At 35.0% G+C, this 16,466-nt stretch overlaps 1 protein-coding gene across 4 annotated transcripts in view; it reads left to right on the top strand.

Annotated features, from left to right (window-relative positions):
* The window catches only part of STXBP5L (syntaxin binding protein 5L), a 352,782-nt gene that overhangs the window by 130,255 nt on the left and 206,061 nt on the right, over window positions 1-16,466 (top strand). For 3 of the 4 annotated variants that reach the window (XM_045185997.3, XM_045185998.3, XM_045185999.3), the window contains exon 8: window positions 10,657-10,740. The exons of the other annotated variant lie outside the window; for it this stretch is intronic. In XM_045185997.3, coding sequence (XP_045041932.2) covers window positions 10,657-10,740 — 84 coding nt within the window. The remainder of the gene's footprint in view (window positions 1-10,656; window positions 10,741-16,466) is intronic. 4 annotated transcript variants of the gene reach the window in all.

Consider the following 16,466-nt stretch of genomic DNA (forward strand, 5'->3'; position numbering starts at 1 on the left):
CTAATAAAATTGATGCATCTGGGGCAAGCTGATTTAAAATTTTAAGAGAAAAGCCACAAAATAATACAACCAATTTTCATTCATCTCAGGAATACAGAGTTGTTTTAACTTTTTAAAATCAATCAATATACTTTTTTAAATTTATTTATTTATGTATTTTTATTCAGTTACAATTGTCTGCGTTTTCTCCCCTTCCCTCCACCCCACCCCAGCCAGTCCCACCTCCCTCCCCCACCTCTACCCTCCCCCTTGATTTTGTCCTTGTGTCCTTTATAGTAGCTCCTATAGACCCCTCTCCCCACTATCCCTTCCCCACTCCCCTGTGGCTATTGTTACAATGTTCTTAATTTCAATGTCTCTGGTTATATTTTGTTTGCTTTTTTCTTTTGTTGATTATGTTCCAGTTAAAGGTGAGATCATATGGTATTTGTCCCTCACCACCTGGCTTATGTCACTTAGCATAAGGTACTTTTTTTATATTAACAGAAATAAGGAGAAAAATATGAGACAATAAAATGATACATAAGAAGCATTTGATCAACTTCTCTTCATGATAAATAAAAATCTCTTGTTACATTAGGAAAAGAAAGGAATTTACTTAATCTGTACTTTGCTGATTTACCCAAAACTATGAAAATATCCTCCTTAATGGCGAATTAATGTTTTCTTCCTACAGTACAAAATTAAATAAAGATGCCAACTATGTACATCTTCTATTTAACATTATATGGCTATTGATAATATTAGTTGTTAAAGAAAATGAGAAGGAACTGAAGCTCTCGTGTGCAGCTTGTAGAAATGAAAACTGGTACAATTAACTTAGAAAATTGCTTGGCAGTATTGATTAAAGTTAAACATACTCTTACCCCATGGATAAGTATGAATAAGTATATACCTGACAGAAATGTATATATGTGTTTACCAAGAGACATACAAGATTGTTCAGAGAAACATTTGTATACATTACTTGTAAAATGAATGAACTTTGGTCATGTCATACCCAAACAATGGACTATTATAGTAATGAAAGTGAATGGGATGATAACTAAATTTCTGGTGGTGATCACTTTGTAGTGTATACAGATGTCGAATTATACTTGATATTTAATCAATTAAAAAAGAGAGAAAAGGGAGAAAATGAATGAGCTACTCCTACAAATGTCATGTTTAGAAATAGGAGCCAGCTTCCCAATGACTGCCTGCCAGCTGCTCCAAGTCTTGTGCCACTACTTCCCATTGTACCTCACATCCTCTCGTAGGTGGTAGAGGCATGTGTGGTCATTGCCGCTGTGTACCTGGGGTTGCATCACCCAGGGTTGCATTACTGGAAGACATGTTGCCAGTCAGTGGTGGGTCAGCACCCAGCAACCCACCTGAGTGAGCTGGGCTGGGACCAGAGTGCCTCCCTGAGGCCTGGTCAGAACATGACAGCCTCCTGGGTGCATCTTTTGAGGGCCCAGGCTCTGCTACCCACTTTCAGAGATTAAGGATGTCCCTGGCCATTCGTGGGCCAAAGAACCTCTGCTAAATAGTCCTGAGATTTATCAACACCTATACAACAGCATACAAGGTGTGGCAGAAGTTGTGACTCCCAGTCAGCCAGCATTGGTGGGAGAACCCACCAATGAATGAGCCACCAATATTCAAAGCCAAACTACAACAAGAGAGCCTACATAAAGTGAATAAAGGCCAACCCTAGAACCTCCGGATCAGGAAATCAAAGAGACTGTACCACTGCAGTCCCACAGAACTCCTACCACAGAAGTCCATCCCACAAAGAGAGGAAGGCAAAGCAGAGCAACCTGAGTTGCAGAAACAAACAAAAAAGAATCACCTAAAATGGGAGTACAAAGAAAGAACCCCCCATTGAAAGGAATGGAGGAATCCCCAGAAAAAGAGCTAAATAAAATTGAGGTAAGCATTCTATCAAACAAATAATTCAAAATAGTGGTTATAAGGATGCTCAAGGAACTCAGTGGGAAGGAACTACAGCAATATGAAAAAAGAACATAGAAACTATGAACAGGAACCAGGAAGAAATGAAGAATATAATATCTGAAATGAAAAATACACTAGAAGGAATTAAAAGAAGGCTGGATGAAGCAGTGGATCAAATCAGTGAGCTGGAAGACATGGTAGAAAGAAATGCCCAGTCAGAGCAACAAAACAAAAAAAGACTCAAAAAGAAATAGGATAGTTTAAGGGAGCTCCAGGTCAACATGAAACATAACATTCACATCATAGGGATATCAGAAGGAGAAGAAAAGGAGCAAGGGATAGAAAACATGTTTGAAAAAATAATGACAGAAAACTTCTCTGACTTTGTGAGGTAAAAAATCACATAAGTTCAGGAAGCCCAGAGGGTCCCAATCAAGATGAACCCAAAGAGGCCTACTTCAAGACACATCATAATAAAATGCCAAATTTTAAAGACAAAAAGAGAATTTTAAAGGCAGCAGAGAGAAACAGCAAGTAACATAGAAGGGACCTCCCATAAGGATATCAGCTGATTCCTCAATAGAAACAAAACAAGCCAGAGGGTCTTGACATAAAATATTACAGGTAATGAAAAGCAAGGACTCACAACCAAGACTCTTCTATTCAGCAAGGCTGTCATTTAAAATGGGTGGTGAAATAAAGAGCTCCCCAGACAAAAGAAGGCTAAAAGAGTACATCTCCACCAAGTCAGCACTGCAAAAGGTGTTAAACGGACTGCTATAAAAAGGAGAAGAGAGAGAGAGATGGAAAAAAAGGCAATGAATAAATACCTATCAATAATAACCTTAAATATAAATGGATTACATGCTCCAATCAAAAGACATAGGGTAGCAGCTGAATGGATAAGAAAACATGACTCGCATATATGCTGTCTACAAGACACCCACCTAGGAACAAAAGTTATACACAGGTTGAAAGTGAAGGGATGGAAAAAAATATTCTAAGCAAACAGACAGGAAAAGAAAGCTGGGGTGGCAATAGAATTAAAGAATAGCTAGAATAGACTTCAAAACAAAAGCCATAAAAAGGGATAAAGAAAGTCACTACATAATACTTGAAGGAACAATCCAACAGCAGGATATAAGCACTCAATATAGGAGCACCTAAATATATAAAGAAAATCTTGAAGGACTTCAAGAAACATATTGACAACAACACAGTCATCATAGGGGATTTTAAACACCCCACTGTCAACAATGGATAGACCTTCCAAACAAAGGATCAGCAAGGATATTGTGGAACTGAATGACACCCTAGATCAAATAGATTTAATTGATACATACAGAACCTTTCACTCCAAAGAAGCAAAATATATATTATTTTCAAAGGCACAAGGAACACTTTCAAAAATAGACCACATGGTAGGACACAAAACAAGCCTCAGCAAATTCAAGAAAATGGAAATCATATCAAGCATGTGCTCAAATCACAATGGATAAAAAGTAGAGGTAAATTCAACCTCAAGGTAAATTCAAAAACGCTCAAATACATGAACCAAAAAGACCCTGAAAAGCCTCAGTAATCTTAAGAAAGAACAAAGTGGGAGGAATCACAACACCCCATATCAAACTCTAGAACAAGGCCACTGTAATCAAACAGTCTGGTACTGGCATAAGAACAGACACATATATCAATGGAACAGAGTTGAGAGCCTAGAAACAAACCCATGTCTGTATGATCAATTAATATTTGACAAAGAGGTCATAAGCATAAAATAGAGTAAAGATAGCCTCTTCAATAAATGGTGCTGGAGAACTGGACTGATACATGCAAAAAAAGAAAAAAGAAAAACAGAAACTAGACCACCAATTTACACCATGCACCAGAATAAACTGAAAATGGATAAAAGACTTAGTTATAAGTCATGACACCATAGAAGTCCTATAGGAAGACATAAGCAGGAAAATTTCACATATCCCACATAGCAATATTTTTGACAATATATGTCCTCAGGCAAAGAAAATAAAGGAAAAAATAAATGGGACTACATCAAACTAAAAATCTGCATGGCTAAAGAAATCATCATCCAAATGAAAAGGGAACTGACTGTATAGGAGAACATATTTGCCAATGACACATTGGACAAGAGTTTGATCTCCAAAATATATAAAGAACTCATACAACTCAACATCGGGAAGACAAACAATCCAATTAAAAAGTGGGCAAAAATTTGAATAGACACTTCTCCTATGAGGACATACAAATGGCCCATAAACATATGAAAAGATGCTCAACATCACTAGTCATCAGTGAGATGCAAATTAAGACCACAATGAGATACCACATCATACCTGTCAGAACAGCCTTCATTAATAAATCAACAAAAACAAGTGCTGGACAGGATGTGGAGAAAAGGGAACCCTAGTGCACTGCTGGTAGGAATGCAGACAGTTGCAGCCACTGTGGAAAACAGAATGGAATTTTCTCAAATAATGAAAAATGGAACTGCCTTTTGACCCAGTGATTCCACTGCTGGGAATACATCCTAAGTATCCCAGAACACCAATTCAAAAACCTTACGCACCTGTATGTTTAAAGTGGCACTATTTACAATAGCCAAGTGCTAGAAATGGCCCAAGTGCCCACAGGTAAATGAATGGATTGAAAAAATCTGTGGTACATTTACACGATCGAATACTATGCAGCAGAAAGAAAGAAGAAACTCCTACCTTTTGCATTAGCATGGATGGAACTGGAAAATATTATGCTAAGTGAAATAAGCCAGTTGCTGAAAGACAAATACCATATGATCTCACTTACAAGAGGAATATAATGAACAAAATAAACTAATAAGCAAAATAGAACCATATGCATGGAAACATGCAGCAGTCTGAAAGTGACCAGAGGGCAAGGGCAAGGGGGACAATTGTGGAAAAAGGGAAAGGGACTAGACAACATGTATGAATGACCCATGAACATGGACAACAGTGTGGGTAAAGAAAGAAAAAATAGGAGCCAAACAAAAGAATGTATAAGGTATAATTCCACTTATATAAAATTTGGAAACAGATAATAGTGACTTATAGTGTTATAGAAGTCAGGATAGTAGGTATCTTTAGAGAGGATGAGGATATTGACTGGGTAAGGGTGTGAAATAAGCTTCTGAGTATCTTGTGTTTTTTTTCTGTTATTGTTTTTCTACTTTCTTGATTTATGTATCATTTCTTATGTTTCTTTCATCATAATTCATTAAAAACACATCTATAATTGGTCAATACTTTCCTCAATACTTTAATAAAAATATTTATTAAAATACTAAACACCTATTACTGACAAAAGAAAGTTATTTTTTTTTATTTTTTATTGTTGTTCAATTACAGTTGTCCTCATTTTCCCCCATTACCCTCCCCTGCCGTACCCACTCTCACCTCCCACATCCAATCCTTCTCCCCCCATTGTCTTTATCCATGGGTCCTTTGTACATGTTCTTTGATAACCCTTCTCCTTCTTGAAAAAAAATGAATTAATTCATACTTATTTAACTAAATATATGTGAAAATACATAGAATCCAGGAGCTCATTTAATGGGGAGACACTACAGGCATTGGCACTAAAGTCAGGAGGAAAGCAATGCTCTAAAGTCAGGAAGAAAGGATGCTCACCCACTATTTTTAATGCCATAGTATTTTTAGTAATGTAGTTATACATGTACAAAAAAAGGAATATGTGTTGGAAAGGAAGAAGTAAAATAGTCTCTCATAGATTATATGATATTATATCTGAAATGCCTACCAAAATCAACATTGAAATAAATACAAATAGTAAAAGAATTTAGAAAGTAGCATACTAAAATCCAACCATAGAAACAATACCCTGTAGAAGAGACAATGAAGAGAAGATCCCATATAAAATAGCAACCAGTAGCAAAAATTTGTCTTGATTTTGAAGCCCTGGCATTCAGATACATAGATACATTCTGACTTCTAGTTTTAGAATGTGAATCACTACATACTTGTATTAAAATCAAAAACAGAAAAAAAATAGCAACCAAAAAGTCAATTAGCTATAAAATTTACAAGAAAATCTATGTATGGAAGACTTTGCAAATACAAAAGTATACTTAAATAAGTGAAAGGTATTCTTTGCTCTTGGATAAGATGACTCATTATTTTTTCTTCTGTTTCCTGAACTTTGCTTTTTAAAATTTTTTCTAAAGTCAAATGAGCTAGTAGAGCAACAAATCTGCATCAAATTTCATGTTAAGCTTGAACATTCCTCCACAGAAACTATTTGGAGGATTCAGAAGGCTTTTAGGGACAATTTAATGAGTAGAGCACAAACAGAAGTGTGGCACAAATGCTTCAAAGATGGTCGAGAATCTGTTGAAAGTGATCCACATTCTGGAAGACCTGCAACAAGCAGAACACCTGAGAATGTTGAACATGCACAGGCTGCAATCAACAAAGATCAACTGACAGTGTGAGAACTGGAGGCTGATCTAGGGATTCCAAAAACTACTGTGGCCGAGATTTTGACATAGGATCTTGACAAAATTCATTCCACGGCTTTTGCTACTAGAGCACAGGGAACATCGTGCTGCAGTTGGGGGAACTTGTGAGTAGGCATCCCAGGATGCCTACTTTGAAGGGAACTGAGGCGTCATTGTCCTAAGTATAATGTTTCTTGTTTCTTGTATCTTCTTCAATAAGTGTCTCTATTTTTCATATTACATGGCTGTATACTTTCTGGACAGACTGTGTACGTATGAAACTATAAATTTGTCTGTTGACAAATGTTCATCTATATCCTACTAGTTTCAATATAAGATATTTTTGTTCAGGTTTATATCTTATATTTCATTATGATTTCTTCTTTACCATGAGCTATTTATGAGTATATTTTTCAGTTTTCAAAATACTTTGGCAGTGACTTCAAATTTTATTTTGCTGTTAGAGAACATAGCATCTATGATTTTGATTCTTTGGTGTTTAATAATTAATTTAACAGATATTTATCAGACAACCTATTTTCCCCAAATAGTGTTCCAGGTTCTGATGAAATAGTAGTGAAGAAGTCACCCTACTTCTGTGCCTTTATGGTACTTACATTCTATTATGGGAGGTGTTTTTTAGAATTAAATATATATATAACTTAAATATATAATATGTAATACTGTATATTTGTGGTTTGGGTGATGTTCATGTTTTGGTCAGACATGATTTCAGAGTGATCTTGTCTTTGACTTGATCCATCATGGTCACAGAATGACCTTGTCTGATATCTCCTTGGTATCAGGGGCTGCTTTTCTCTGTCTCAATTCTCAAGTGATTCTCATCTCTTTATAGTTCCTGTACTATAATCTTATAATTATCTCAATAATTTATGACATTTTGAGGTTCAGTATTTTATATTTTGTTATTTTACCAAGGCTATTGCTAATAATGTTTTACAACCTCTACTTTTCAGATATTTACTTTTAAAAAATAGCATTTTAGTATACTATTTTATAAAATTTTGGGGCTCAGATTATGAAAGGTTATATTATTCATTTTTTCACTTAAGTCAGATTTTCCAAATTGTTTAGATTTACAAATCTAGTTTCCATACATGCTGTATGAATTGTTTTCATAACTACATAGGAGTTGATTTTATTACTCATTATTTTCTCTGGTACATAAAAAGAATTGATTTGAAGTTAAAACATCTTAATACAGTATGTATGACTTTATGTAAATTTTTAAAGAAATATTCTTTTTTAATTCTTTTTTATTGTTATTCTATTACAATTGTTTCAATTTTCCCTCCTTTGCTCTCCTCTACCCAGCCTAACCTCGAGTCTCACAGTTAATCCATGGGTCATTCATACATGTTCTTTTACTAGTCCCTTCCCCTTCTTTACACCTTTATCTCCTCCCCCATGCCCTCTGGCTGCTATCAGTCTGTTCTATAGTTCCATGTCTCTGGTTCTATTTTGCTTATTAGTTTATTTTGTTCATTATATTCCTCTTATAAGTGAGATCATATAGTATTTGTCTTTCACTGACTGGCTTATTTCACTTAGCATAATATTCTCCATTTCCATGCTGACACATAAGGCAGGAGCTCCTTCTTTCTTTCTGCTGCATAGTATTCCATCGTGTAAATGTACCACAGATTTTTGATCCACTCATCTACTGATGAGCACTTAGACTGTTTCTAGCACTTGGCTACTGTAAATAGCATGGCTGTGAAAATGAGGGTGCACAAGTTCTTTGAATTGGTGTTTAGGGATTCTTAGGGTGTAGTCCCAGCAGTGGAATCACTGGGTCAAAAGGCAGTTCCATTTTTCATTATCTGAGAAAATTCCATACTGTTTTCCACAGTGGCTGCAACTGTCTGCATTCCCACCAGCAGTGCACTAGGGTTCCCTTTTCTCCACATCCTGTCCAGCACTTGTTTTTGTTGATTTATTAATGAAGGCTGTTCTGACAGTTGTGAAGTGGTATCTCATTGTGGTTTTAATTTGCATCTCTCTGATGGCTAGTGATGTTGAGCATCTTTTCATATGTTTATGGGCCATTTGTATGTCCTCATAGGAGAAGTGTCTATTCAAATTTTTGCCCACTTTTTAATTGGATTGTTTGTCTTCCCGATGTTGAGTTGTATGAGTTCCTTATATATTTTGGAGATCAAACTCTTGTCCAATGTATCATTGGCAAATATGTTCTCCCATACAGTCGGTTCCCTTTTCATTTGGATGATGATTTCTTTAGTCATGCAGAAGTTTTCTAAGTTGATGTAGATATACTGTGTTCATGAATTGGAAGAATTAATATCATTAAAATGTTCATACTACCCAAAGCAATCTATAGGTTCAATGCAATTCCTATTAAAATCCCAATGGTATATTTCTCTGATCTAGAACAAATACTCCAAAAATTTATATGGAACCAGAAAGACCCTGAATAGCCTCAGCAATCTTGAGAAAGAAGTATAAAGTTGGAAGGATCACAATACCTCATATAAAACTATACTACAAAGCCAGTGTCATTAAAACAGCCTGATACTGGCATAAGGTATTGCCAGGTAGATTAACAAAATAGAATAGAGAGTCCAGAAATAAACCCAAGTCTCTATGGTCAATTAATATTTAACAAAGCATGCAATGGAACAAAAATAGTATCTTCAATATATGGTGTTGGGAGAACTGGATTGCTACATGCAAAAAAAAAAAAAAAGATGAAGCTAGACTGCAACTTACACCATACACCAACATAAACTCATTATGGATAGAAGACTTAAATAGAAGTCATGATACCAGTATGTTTACTGCCAGAAAACATAGGCAGTAAAATTTCAGACATCCCACATAGCAATATTTTTGCCAATATATCTCCTTGGGCAAGGAAATTAAAGGAAAAAATAATCAAATGGGACTATTTTAAGAAGTACTCTTTAAATTTACACTTAATTTTGTCTCTTTAATTTAGTGAGTCATTATGCCACTTACTTTATTTTAATTTAGTTTGTAAAGAGCTCAATTATTTTTCAAAACATTTAAATATTATTATAGCTTAAAAAATAAATATACATAGTTTTCCTGACCCGATATTTGAAATTTTATTTCTTGTTAAAATTACTAGCTGGTTTGTTATATTTTGTGTTCTGTTATTAAATGTTGAGGTAAGTGATTAAATCTCAGGATGCTATATAGGAGTAGCTGATAATCACCACAGTATTTTCTGTTTTACCACTGTTCTTTTTTTTTAAAATATAGAAACATCACACTGTACAATTTTCATTGGGGAAGCACTACTACTAAGTTTCTAGAAAGTCAGCCTAAGGCAAATCCATGGGAAATATTATCATTTGAACATTGGGCTATTTTTATCCTTTCTGTTTTTTTAACCAATATGTATTTTTAAAGCAATGAAACATAGAATCAGAATCACAGCAGAAATCATCAGCATGGCTAGCACTGATTGAGCCTTTTTAAAGTTTATTTTTATTGTTTACACTATTAAGCAATATTCTCTTCACTTTGCCCCCCTCCACTTAGCCCCTGTCCTCTCATTCCCTTGAGACTTGAATATGATCTTCCAATCATCTGTTCTCAAATTCTTTTATTTTAAAATGAAGAACATATTATAACATATTATATGAAGAACATATATTAAATATATTTTAATAGTCTTATTGATTTATAAACAAATGTTAAGCATTTTAAATTATCTGAATCTGGAGAACACCTTTGTGAACTTCTGAGTGTTCATACATTTGAATTTAAAATGCTGCTATAAATCAAGTAATAAATAGGATTTAATGTAAAGAAACTTGTCAAATTTGTGGCCACATGTTTGAAGTGCATAGGATTGAATGGCATTATACGTAATATATTAAACTTACCTCATTTCATCCTTTATTTCATCCTCAGTTTTCTATCCCTTTTTCTTTTGTTTCAGTTTTCTTATTTTGATGTTGTCATGTATTTTTATATATTTCCTCAATTTCTCTTTGGAATGAGGCAGATTTAATTGGTAGATGTTTATATTGAAGTAGGTTATTTGCCAATTTTTAAAAATGTAGGTAGCCTATATTCAGGATCTGGAAAAACTGATATTCTAAATAAAGTTGTATTATGTAGTATTATTTTACTTTGTTGTATTAACATTAAACTTTATTTGGAACAAGTTAAAATTAATGTTAGAATTACAAAATGATTGTTCTAATGTTTTCCAGCTGCTAATAGGTTATGAAAATGGTACTGTGGTATTCTGGGACTTGAAATCCAAAAGAGCTGAACTGAGAGTTTATTATGATGAGGTAAGTGATTTCTGCTGAAATATTTGAAACAGTGTTGTGACTTCGTGTCAGTTTTTTACTTTTAATCTTTGTATATTACCAATATTCTTATCATTTGAACATGCCTAGTTCTAACTCAGTGACTCAAAATGCCTGTCAATTCTTGCACCAGTTCCAACTCTGGATTGTTTTCCTGAGTGGGAATTCTGCCTTAACTGCCCATTTCGGGGCCCTTTATGACATCTTACATACTTTGGTGCCTGTTAACTATATTGTATAGCCACCTTCATCTGAACTTCTTTTCCTTTCTTTAGGCTCTGTACTTTTTGTCTTGACTCATTGTCCTTAGGGTCTCTAAAGACACTATTCACACTTTCCTTAGAAAATTCTTTTTTTATGACATAAAGTTTAAGTGGTCAAGTTGAACAGTCTTATCTTCTGTTGCCCTAGAATACTTGCTGCCCTAGAATAAAGAGAAATTTTGTAAATAGTAATACTTAATAATGAGTCAGTAAGATCTTGAAGTTTTATTTTACATATTTGAGACTGATAAGGGTTTCATTTAGAGAAAGCAATGAACTCCTATTTACCAAGGAATAGTCTCTGAGTTGATACTTCAGGTGTTCAGAAATTGATGTGGCCCCTACCAGAAAAGACTAAGATGAAAACAGTGAGGCTGGGGACAAAAGGTGAGAAAGGGGAACTGCCTCTTGTAGCTGTGAAAATAAAGGTGATCAATTAAATTTTAAAAATGGTAGAATGGAGCTCTGGCTAGTGTGGCTTAGTTGGTTAGAGCATCATTCCATAGACCAAAAAGATGCAGGTACAATTCCTGGTCAGGGCATATGCCTGGGTTGTGGCTTTGTCCCCAGTTGAGGTGTATTAGAGAGGCAACCGATTGATTTGTCTCTCTCACATTGATATTTCTCTTGCTCTCTCTCTCTCTCCCTCCCTTCCCCTCTCTATAAAATCAATAAGCATGTCTTTGGGTTAGTAATAAATAGATAGATAGATAAGAATGGTAAAGTGGGGAAAGACATTAGGAATATACAGGTCAAAAATCACTGTCTGGTATCACCCATGCATATACTGGAAGAGTATGGAAGAATGTAAGGTAACACTGATAGAAATAGAAAAATAAACATAAAAAATAAAATTTTACAATACTTTCTTTGTTACTCCCTCCCATCTCTGCTGAACAGTTTAATTTTTAAGTTTTAATGCTTAAAGATAGCTGAAGGTTTATAGGTAATATGCTTATGATTGGTGAAAAATACTCTGGTGATATACAAATATGCTCTTTATAATCAACTTTAGAGGCAGCTTAAATCATAAGAAAAGATATTTCCTTTGTTAAATACACAAAATATAAAGATGTGGTTGGAGACTGCTCGCTCTCTCAAGACTAGCAGCTAGATGAGAGTCCAAATACCACCTGGGAATGTAGCCATTTGAAACTAGAGTAGAGCAGGTAAAAAGGAAATCCAGAGAAAGATGCTGAATCAGATGGTTTTCCTATGGCCTTAAACAGAAGTGTTTAAATAAGGATTAACCATGGTTAAGTGTCAATGGAATACTTCCCTATACCTATATTATATGTAGAAATCATTTTAAATATTGATTTATATGATATGTGTATAATATCCTTTGGTATTTTACCTTTTTAAATATGTATTTTACTATCAAGTTTAACATTTTAAGACATAGTCAGATCTGTAATTCTTTACCTCTGAACTTTCAAAGGGCTCCCAATTTGTCAACAATACAAAGTCTTTATTTCTTGATATAAGATTCAAGGCCCCAATGCCATTTTTTCCCTTTAGTTTAATTTACTGCATCCTTCTAATGCTCTTCACATTTCAGATATATTAGTCTCCTACACATATCATTTATTAGCATCTCCAAATATTCGCCCCTACTAATTTCTTATCCCAGATTCCCCTTTCCTCCTCTGCATATCAAAATCTTATTAATTCTTTAGCCATTTTAAAACTACTCGGACTAGCTAACTAGTACCTTGGTTAATAGTCATTAATGAATGGAAGGTTATCTTTTGTCAATCCCAGCTTATTTTCAGAAATAGCTGTGTGGATTTTATATCTCCATTAGCTGTAAAAATTTAATTTTATTACATTAATATTTCTAGAATTATCTCTCACAGAGAAATCCCTCAGAGTTTGACATGAAGCTAACCTTTTAATTTCTTGAGTAACTACCTTTTCTCCTTTTTCATATTGTTACCCAGATATTTGAGTTTTTCCTTTTTGTTCAAGAAATTCAATCATGGCCACTGAGCTGATATTACCTAGTGTTTAACTTCCATATTCTGTTTTCTATCTTTTAAAATTCTTTTTGAATTAGCTGTATTACATTTTGCTTTTCAGTAGACCTGTAAAGTCCTTTTTAAGAAAAGAGTAGGGTATAAACAAATAAGTAGAAATTGCATATTTATTCATTAAAGTCAGTTCAAATGACAGGTCTTTAATAATGCACTATTTGAAATTCTCCTCTCTAATAACAAGTTGGTTTCATATGCATACTCTTCTGTAGAATAAGTATATTACTCCTTTTATAGTACTTACTTGTTTTGGTTTTGTGTTGTAGCTATTACTTTGTTATCTATCTTCTCCAGTGAGTAGAAATTCACTGGATAGGAAGAAGAGCTGCAACTGGAGACAGTTTCTCTGCCCCCACCATATGCAGAAAAACTGTCTGAGAGAACCTTAAATTAATTGAGGTTCATCCAAGTTAACATGTATAGGCGTTATATGTGAACATATATCAAGAAGACTTGGCATTTCCCTTGAGCCATCTGCAAAAGTAAAAAGAAATAAGCAAAGGAGAGGAAAAATAAGAGTGGGATTTTCCCCCTGTCCTTCTCAGACTGTTCCAAAAAATCCAAGAAGAGTGAAGACTCCCAAACTCTTCTTATGAAGTCAGCATCATCCTACTCCCCAAACCAGATAAAGACACAACAAAGAAAGAAAATTATAGGCTGATATCACTGATAAATGTAGACAATAAAATCCTCAACAAAATATTGGCAAACTGCATCCAGCAATACATTAAAAAGATCATACACCATGATCAAGTGGGATTCATGCCAGAGATGCAAGGATAATACAATACTCGCAAATTATCACATAAACAAAAGGAAATGTAATACATCACATAAACAAAAGGAAAGAACAAAATCACATGATCATATTAATAGGTATGGGAAAAGCACCTGATAAGATACAGCACACATTTATGATAAAAACACTCAGCAAAGTGGGAGTATAGGGAGGATGCCTCAAAATAATAAAGGGCATACACAAGAAAATTACAGCCAACATCATACTCAACTGGGAAAAACTAAAAGCTTTCCCACTAAAATCAGGAACAAAACAAGGGTGTCTGTTTTCACCACTTCCATTCAACGTGGTATTGGAAGTCCTAGCAACAGCAGTCAGACAAGAAAAAGAAATAAAAGGCATCCAAATTGCAAAGGAGGAAGTAAAACTGTCACTATTTGCATATGGCATGATAGTGTACATAGAAAACCCTATAGACACCACCAAAAAACTACTCAACCTAATATGTGAATTTGGCAAAACAAGCAGGATACGAAGTCAATATTCAGAAACCAAAGGCATTTTTGTACACCAACAATGAAATATCAGAAACAGAAATCAGGAAAAAATCCCTTTTGATAATAGCAACAAGAGAAATAAAGTACCTGGGAATAAACCTAACCAAGGAGGTAAACAACCTGTACTCAGAAACTATACAACACTGAAGAAAGAAATTAAGGAAGACGCCAATAAATGGAAGCATATACTGTTTTTAAGGATTGTCCATACTACTCAAAACAATTTATAGATTCAACACAATCCTTATTAAAATACCAGTGGCATATATCACAGGTATAGAACAAACATTTCAAAAAATTGTATGGAACTTAAACTGACCCCAAATAGCTGCATCAATTTTGAGAAAAAAGAACAAAATAGGAGGGATCACAATACCTGATGTCAAACTATATTACAAGGCCACAGTAATCAAAACAGCCTAGTACTGGCATAAGAACAGACACAGATCAATGAAACAGAATAGAGAGCCCAGAAATAAACCCAAGTCTCTGTGGTCAATTAATACTTGACAAAGGGGCTGAAGCATAAAATGGAGTGAAAAATAGCCTTTTCAACAAATGGTATAAGAAAATCTGGACAGCTACATGCAAAAAAGTGAAACTTGATCACCAACTTATACCATACACAAAAATAAACTCAAGATGGATAAAAGACTTAAGTATAAGTTGTGACACCATAAAAATCCTAGAAGAGAACATATGGAGGAAATGTTAGATATTCCACGCAGCAATATTTTCATGGATATGTGCCCTAGAGCAAGGGGCATAAAGGAAAGAATAAACCAATGGGACTTCATCAAGTTGAAATCTTCTGCATGGCTAAAGAAAACATTAGCAAAATGAAAAGGGAACCAACTCTATGGGAAACCACATTCGCAAATGATATGTCAGATAAGGGTTTGACCTCCAAAATATATATAGAATTCACACAACAACATTCCAGGAAGACAAACAACTCAATTTAAACATGGGCAAAGTACCTGAACAGACACTTCTCCAAGGAAGACATACAGAAGGCCCAGAGACATATGAAAGGATGCTCAGCATCACTAGCTATCAGAGGAATGCAAATTAAAACTACAATAGATACCACTTCACACTAGTCAGAATGGCCATCATAAACAAATCAACAAACAATAAGTGCTGGCAAGGATGTGGAGAAAAGGGAACCCTAGTGCACTGTTGGTGGGAATGCAGACTGCTGCAGCCACTGTGGAAAACAGTATGGAAATTCCTGAGAAAACTAAAAATGGACTGCCTTTTGACCCAGCAATTCCACTGCTGGGATTATACCCTGAAAATCCTGAATCACCAATTCAAAAGAACCCGTGCACCCCAATGTTCATAGCAGCGTTATTTACAATAGCCAAGTGCTGGAAGCAACCTAAGTTCCCATCAGTAAATGAATGGATCAGAAAACTGTGGTACTTTTGCACAATGGAATAATATGCAGCAGAAAGAAAGGAGGAGCTCCTACCTTTTGCGACAGCATGGATAGAACTAGAGAGCATTATGCTAAGTGAAATAAGCCAGGCAGTGAGGGACAAATACCATATGATCTCACCTATAAGTGGAACCTAATCAACAAAACAAGCAAGCAAAATATAACCAGAGACATTGAAATTAAGAACAATCTGACAGTAACCAGAGGGGTGGTGGGAAGGGATAATGGAGGAAAGTGGGGGAAGGGTTCTCAGGAACAACTATAAAGGACACATGGACAAAACCAAGGAGGTGTGGAAGCAAGGGAGGGAGGTGGGGATGGCTGGGATGAGTGGGGAAGTGGTGGGAGTTAAATGCAGACAACTGTAATTGAACAACAATAAAATAATTTTTTAAAAAACATGGTACATTTACACAATGGAATACTATGTAGCAGAAAGAAAGAAGGAGCTCATACCCTTCGTGACAGCATGGATGTTTCTGGAGAGCATTATGCTAAGTGAAATAAGGCAGTTGGTAAAAGACAAATACCATATGATCTCACCTGTAAGTGGAATCTAATCAACAAGACAATCAAGCAAGCAAAATACAACCAGAGACATTGAAATTAAGAACAAACTGACAGTAACCAGAGGTGAGGGAATAACAGGGATAATGGGGGGAAGTGTCA

Source organism: Desmodus rotundus, chromosome 2, assembly GCF_022682495.2.
Source record: "Desmodus rotundus isolate HL8 chromosome 2, HLdesRot8A.1, whole genome shotgun sequence".
NCBI classification, from domain to species: Eukaryota; Metazoa; Chordata; class Mammalia; order Chiroptera; family Phyllostomidae; genus Desmodus; species Desmodus rotundus.